The sequence below is a fragment of the Myotis brandtii genome, unplaced genomic scaffold, assembly GCF_000412655.1.
Source record: "Myotis brandtii unplaced genomic scaffold, ASM41265v1 scaffold114, whole genome shotgun sequence".
NCBI classification, from domain to species: Eukaryota; Metazoa; Chordata; class Mammalia; order Chiroptera; family Vespertilionidae; genus Myotis; species Myotis brandtii.
Genome location: NW_005353927.1, coordinates 1271603 through 1278710, shown reverse-complemented (window position 1 = coordinate 1278710; position 7108 = coordinate 1271603). Strand labels below are relative to the sequence as shown.

Sequence of the window (7108 nt, the reverse complement as noted above, 5' to 3'; positions counted from 1 at the left end):
GCCTGAACAGCTCCTGGTGCCGCAGCCGGGCGGCCCGCACCGCGGCCTGCTGTACCCGCTGCAGGAAAGCTGGAGTCAGGCCTCAGCACAGCGCCCTCTGCCCTGTGGGGCCGGGTCTCCACCCGGGACCTCCGCCACCTCCCACAGGATGGCTCTCCTGGCCACGGAGCCCAGGTCACAACAGGCCAGCGGCTCCAGTTTCCTCACAGCTTGGCCTCCCCGAACCTTCCTCACCCGTCAATCCCAGCGCCCCGAATGGGCAGGAGGACCTTGGTCTAGCGCAGTGGTCGGCAAACTGCGGCCCCTTGAGTGTGGCTATTCCACAAAATAGCACGTGCAGGCACGCACGTACAGTGTGATTGAAACTTCGTGGCCACACTCAATGGGCCAAAGAGCCACATGTGGCTCGCGAGCCGCAGTTTGCCGACCACCGGTCTAGCGTGTCCCCCTGCATCCCCTGAACCCAGAGTGGCGTCTAGAGGGCGCTGGGAAATAGTCTCACTCAGCTGGCAGAGCAGCTGCGAAGATCCCGAACGGAAAAAAAAGAAGCAGCTTCGGGGACCAGAGAGGGCGGGCTGCGGACACGATAGAATGCGGGCTGAAGACAGAAGAAATCAGGCTGCGGGAGCAGAGAGAGCAGACCTGAGCCCACGGTGCTCACCAGCATCCGGGCGGCCTTTTCCCACCGACGCTGCTGCTCCGTCTTCTTCTCCACAGCGGCCAGGCGGGCAGGTGTGGTGGCCTCGGCTCCTCCAAGCTCGTCATCTCTGGCCTGGTCTCCAGCCCCCTCGGGCCCCTGGTCCTGGCCCTCGCCTGGCTCCCCCTCCCCATCCGACTCCTCCAGCAGCCCCTGGCACATCTCTTCAAACACAGATTCCTGGGGGAGAGAGGGTGTCAGTGGACAGGGAGGGTGTCAGGGGCCAGGCGAGGGGCAGACTGGGAGGAGGGGAGGGCGGGCAGGTGTGGGCTTACCTGGGTGGCGGCCTGCTCGGCGGGGGGCAGGGCCAGCTGCCGCTCCAGCTTCTCCGCCTCCCTCTGCCGCTGCAGCTCCACCTCGTGGGCTTCCCAGAGCAGCCTCTGGGAGGGACAGGGTGGGGTAAGGGCGAGCCCCAGGCCTCTCCTGGGGTTACAGACCTGGCCCCCCACCCCAGCCCCTCCTCTCCCTGGTCCCCAGTTACAGCCTCACCCCGCCCTCCCCGCAGCGGCCAGAGGGGGCTCCTGGCTTCCCTGCCAGTTCCCGTAAGGACAGTCTGGGCTGCACACACTGAGGTTTCGTTTACATGAAACACCCAGAAACGGCAAATCCGTGGACAGGAAAGAGCGTGGTGCCTACGACGGGGAGACGGGACTGGGGGCAATGAGCATGGTGGTGCCGTCTACAGGGCTCAGCGCATACACGCGGCACCACTGACATGTGCCCCTAAGTGGGCGCATCCTATGGCACAGGAGTCACATCTCTGCAAAGCATTACATGTTTTTAGAAAATGACTGACCCCCCTCCTCCCCAGCACCCACGCCGCCCTCGCCTGTCCAAGGGGAGCGGACTGCGGCCCGGCTCCTCCTCCCACCATCCGGGCGCGGGGTTTGTTTCTGTAGACACCTCGCCGTTACCACGTGGGCCCGCCCTCCACTCCTGTTGCTCAGACACCCGCTAATGCCCGATGTGGAACAGCATTCACGCGTGTCCTGCATCTACTCACGACCTCATTTCTCTCTGGGAACATGTGCTCCCCGAGGCGGGGGGGGTGTCCCCACTGTTCACACCTGTGCTCAACAAACATCTGTGAGATGAACAGTGACTCTCACAGCCCGGTTTCTTGTTGTTCAACTATCCTCGGCCTCAGACAAACCTCACTTGGTCACAGGGCGTCTGTTAATGGTGTATTAAGGCCCCTCTGCACCCATGTGCCGTGAACTTCCCAAAGCTGTACCCACTGGACCCGCCTGAATCCTCGGCCTCAGACAAACCTCACTTGGTCACAGGGCATCTGTTAATGGTGTATTAAGGCCCCTTTGCACCAACGCGCCGTGAACTTCCCGAAAGCTGTTCCCTCTGGACCCACCTGGAACTCCCATTCTCCTCTTCCCACAGCACACTGCCCCGTTCTCAGCTGTGTCCCCTCCTCCAGGAAGCCCTCCTGACTCCCAAGGCTGGGTGTGGGGGTCCCTCTGAGTCCCCCCTTCCCAGCCCCGCCCTCTGGGTCATCACTGTCTCCTCCACTGGACTGCGAGCCCCAGGAGGACAGGCTGGGACTAACTCGGTCACTCTGAGTCCCCAGCTCTGGGTGGGCACGGAGAACGTGCCAGGCGAGGGAATGCCGACCCCGAGACATAGGCACCGGCTGAGGAGAGGGCTGTGTACCTGGTGGTCCTCAAAGGATGGGTTGTAGGAGGCTCCAGAGGGTGTCACCTCCACAGCAGGCACCTGGGACGGCTTGGTGTGGAGACGCGGCGGCCGCTGGACAAAACCCAAAGCAGGTGAGGCCTGGGAGCTCCGGGACTCCCCTCCTCACGAGTCCAGGCTGGGAGGTGCTGTGGGAGCCAGCGTCTGGGACAACGGCCACCTGGCTCCCCTGGGAGTGGCATCCCCAGGACCAGCCAGCTCCCCGCAGGGGCTCTGCCCACCTTTCCTGAGACCAGTCCCTGTGACCCCCATGGGGGGGGGGGGTGACACCTGACTGAGTCACCACAGCCTGTCACCGACCCGGCAGCAGAGCCTGTCAGAGCAGCACCTGCCGACAGACTCAGAGCCCAGCCCTCCACCGCCCTGGGGACCTGTGAGAGCCACACAATCCCGGCTCCACTCGGACCCTCTGCACCTCAACAAGACCCCGGTGATGCGAGTGCTCCCTCCGGGCTGAGCAGCACCCTCACAGCACCTCCACTTTCGGACTTTCCTCGTCCCTGCCCCTGCCCGTCGGGCCTCCCCAGCCGAGGCCCTGTCTCCGGCAGAAGCCGGGGTCACCCTGGATACCCTGCCCTCGTCCCCCTCCCACCCAACCCCGTCTCCCCAGAGCCCAGATCCCACCCGCTCCTTTGCAAAGAAACATCAGCAGAATAAAACTCCGAAACCTGAGCTGCTCCCTCTGCCTCCCCCCCGACCCCACCCCGCAGAGGACCCCTGCAGGTCCCCCCACTGCCTGGCCCAGAGGCTCCCCAGGTCCCTAATCCTCAGTACCTTCTTCTCTACAGCAAGGGCTTCCCTGAAGCACCTGCTCTCTTCCTTCGAGGCCCCGCCCCGCATGTCACAGCAGGGACCATGTCACGGCAGGGTCAAGCCCAAATGCAGAGCAGTCCCACCGCTCCCCAGCCCGTCCCTCAACCCTGACTGCCCGAACGCCACTCAGGCGCGGCCTCACCTTCACACCTTTCTTCTTGGTCTGCTCCAGGAAGAAGGGGTCCTGGCCAGCCAGCGGCCGCTCCAGAGGGTCTGTGGGGGCAGAGGGTGCTGGGGGCTGGCCCGTGTGGGGAACCGCCATGACTCCCTCCGACCCTCCCCTTATCTACAAAGATGGCTCTGAAGCCTGGGCCAGGGAAGACTGACTCTCTGACCCCGAGGGGCCTCGAAAGCCAGGCAAAGAGCAGCCGGCGGGCTCCCCAAGGCAGGAGAGCCGGGGCTGAGGGCGGGAGCCGGCCCTCAGGGCGCCACTTCGAGACCCTGCCAGAGGGTGGACAACACCCGCAGGGCACCCCTTAGACATCACGCACAGCTGTGCCGCAGCCCTGCGCCCGCCTTTCTTCTTGGTCTGCTCCAGGAAGAAGGGGTCCTGGCCAGCCAGCGGCCGCTCCAGAGGGTTGTCTGTGGTCCAGAGGTCGTAGAAGGGCTGCTCCGCAGTGCTCTGGGGCCCGGGCCTGGCTTTTGCCGCAGGAGGGCTGTGGAGAGGGGCCTGCGCCCTGCGTACCTCTCAGGGCAGCTCGCCCTGCTGGGCCAGCCTCTCCCATAGCTGCTCCTTCCGCTTGAGCTTCTTGGCGTTGGGGACCTGGTGGGCGAGGACGCTGGGCGGGGGAAGCGCACAGGCCAAGTGGGTGCGGGGAGCCTGGGAAGGGCCTGGCTCCCCCAGTCGGCCCCCACCCCTGCTCACCCCACACTCGGGCACCCGCCTCCAGCAGCCCCTCTCCCAGGCGCCCTCCCCAGGCTAGCTTCCTCCCAGCAGCCCTAGAGAGCATCTCCCCCGTCTGTCTGCAGCCCAGGCCTCTCTGAGCCTGAGACCCAACAAAGCAACGCCTCTGGGGCGCTTGCCCCGACGTCTCCCAGGCACCTCCCACCCACACACCACCGACCTCAGCAACGTCCCCAAAGCTACTCCTCCTGCCACACTCCCATCTCCGGGCCGGCCCACCCTCCACGCACTGTCCATCCATCGCCTGACCACCTGCCCCCTCCTCCAGGGTCAGTCACTAAGCCCGGCCTGGCCCACCCCCTCCCAAATCCCTGGGCAGGTCCAGGTCCCATCCTCGCCTGCTCCAGCCACAGCGCCCGGCCCTGCCTCACGCCCTCCAATCGTTCTCCAAGGCCCAAATCTGACCCCATCCCTGCCCTCCAAGTGACCCTCACACCCCTCCCTCCCCAGGAGTTCCTTCAGGGCCAGGACGTGAGCGGGGCAAAGGCAGGAGGCCCCGCCCAGGGGGGAAGCAGGGCCCACAAGTGTGGCACTCACTCTTTGGGGGCAGGGATCTTGGATGTGTTCTCTAACACCAGGTCGACCCGCAGGGGTTTCTTGAGGAGCAGTGGCCTCTTCTGGCCTTTGGTGCTCTTCCTGCCGCGCTCTGGGGGTGGAGAAAGGAGAGGAATCAAGGCCGAGGCCTCCTCGTGCCCCCTGCCTGGGGAAGGACGCCCCCAAGGCTCTGCCTCCCACCACCCCATCCCCCGGGCCAGCCGGACCAGCCCTGTGCTGGGCGCAGAGGGGGTCAGCCCCACACACGAGGCTCCCAGACACAGCGGGGACATGGCCACAGAACCAGGAGGACTAACAAGGAAGGAAGCAGGTGACACGGAGGCCAGGAAGTGGGCTCAGGACCCGACATGGCCGATTCTCAGCACAACAGCCTTTTACTTCTAAAACCTCACAGCGAGACGCGAGAACTCCAGGACAAAACCCGCTCCCTCCCATTGACCGTGGGACCACGTGGAAACGACCTTGCTCCTCTGCGCTCCAAAATGAGGTTAATGCCGACCTCGCAGGGCGGTGTGGGCAGCCTGTGAGCTCACAGCCGCTGCCGCCTCTGCCTCCTCTTTAACCTAAAGCAGGACCTACACACGCCCCTCCTGTTCCCAGACCTCCGTCCCACCAGCGCGGAGCCTCCCTGCTTCCTCCCCGGTCCGAGGGCAGGTCCTGACGGCCACGAGCCCAGATCCTCTTCTGGGAAACCCACCTCGTCAACCACCTTCCCTCGCTGAAGGTCTTCTCTGCCTGGAGGCGGATCGGTCCCTCTCTTCCTGCTCACTGACACGGTCCGCTCGCCTTGGTGAGAACAAGTCCACTGACTGCTCTCCAACGTGACCGTGAAGCCGCTTGCCACGTGCTCGACACGGCCGTCAGCTCTCCCATGAAGCAGACCCCTTCGCCTGCTCTGCCCCCGTTACAGCAGGTGCCTGTTCCCGGTCTGTTTCCAGGTGCCGACGGACCCCCTCACCGTCCCCAACTCACTCCCCCACCTGTCTCAGCACCTCCCGGCCCTGCATTCCGCCAAAAGATAACCAGCAGGTCGAGGCAAGTGTCTCACCTACTCGTTCAAGTGCGCCCTCTACTCCTTATCAAAGCACGTTTTAGTAACTAAAACCGGTCCGATTCCTTCCCTGCGGGTCCTTGACTTGCTTTTCGGCAAACTAATGCGCCCCGCTAGTTGACGTCTAATCTACTCGAGACAGACCCCCGCCGGCTTTTCTGTGCACTGAGATCTCCGATACCCCAAAAAGGAAACCCGACTCCTTTACGTCAGGGCCTGGCCTGCTTTCTGCTCATCCCCGGCCCTCTTGTTTATTAAAGAGAATAAACCGGGGCCGAGAAAGACTTCTTGTGCTCAGCGGACACCCTGCAGAAAGCTTGCAGCCCTGAGCACAGCATAGCCCAGGTGACCAGAAGACGCCTGGCATGGGAGGAGCCAAGGACCGACCGGACCCTTACATTGGCAGATCGGCTTGCAGCCAGCAAGGATTAATAAAAATCTCTCTCGCCCTAGCTAGTCTGGCTCAGTAGATAGGGCGTCAGCCTGCAGGCTGAAGGGTCCCTCCCGGGTTCAATTCTGGTCAAGGGCACATGTCTGGGTTGTGGGCCCAACTCCAATCCCCGGTAGGGGGCATGCAGGAGACAGCCAATCAACGATTCTCATCATTGATGTTTCTCTCTCCCTCTCCTTCCTCTCTGAAATCAATAAAAATATATTTTAAAAAATAAATAAATAAATAAAATGAAAACCTCTCTCTCCTGCTCTCTTGGCTGATGCCTTTCTCTGTCTCAGCCCACCTGCACCCAGGTGCCTGGAATAAATCTTTTTGGATACGTTATGGCCTCATGTCACAAGTGCTGGACCCCGGCCCACGCCGAACCTTTCGGTTTACAGTGAAGCCCCTTTTAGGAAGGGTTTGCCATCCGAGCCATGTCATCCGCACAGACGCTCTCAGAGGCTGAGGTGGGATCGACAACGACCCACCGTTGCCAAGCAACACCACAACGCCCTTCCTCACTCACCTCTGTCCTTGGGACCGGTATCCACGAAGAAGAGTTTATCATCGGGGGCCTCCGACACCAAGCCACTGGGAGATGGAAATACAGAATGTCAGTCACACAAATAAAAATAAAAAATAAAGAATGTCAGCCACAGATGTCGGGGAGGGAGCAAGTCTGCGGAAGGAGTAGGTTTCGCTTATGCCCATTCAAGCATCGTCTTGCTGGGGTGGGACCCCTTCAGGCTAAAGCTTCCGCCGTCGGTTTACAGAACGTAATACTTAAAGCCCACGACGCCAGGCTGGGTGCACGGGTCACACAGACTCTAGGAGGTTACAGCACCGGTTTACCTGAATTCTGACTTAACCGGGAATCCCGTACCTGGTCACCCTACCAAGTGCCTCAGCCACCCACCCAGGGTCCCCAGCACAGACTCCCAGCAC

General features: G+C 62.5%; 1 protein-coding gene across 1 annotated transcript in view; it reads right to left on the bottom strand.

Moving 5' to 3' along the window:
• Positions 1-7102, bottom strand: part of GLTSCR2 (glioma tumor suppressor candidate region gene 2) — a gene marked incomplete at its 5' end in the record, with an annotated part of 8535 nt that extends 1433 nt beyond the window's left edge. Inside the window, 9 exon segments of the mRNA XM_005857864.1 lie at positions 3-58; positions 662-877; positions 973-1077; positions 2363-2458; positions 3360-3367; positions 3734-3996; positions 4659-4767; positions 6690-6754; positions 7047-7102. Coding sequence (XP_005857926.1) covers positions 3-58; positions 662-877; positions 973-1077; positions 2363-2458; positions 3360-3367; positions 3734-3996; positions 4659-4767; positions 6690-6754; positions 7047-7102 — 974 coding nt within the window.
• Between the last annotated feature and the right edge of the window lie 6 nt (positions 7103-7108).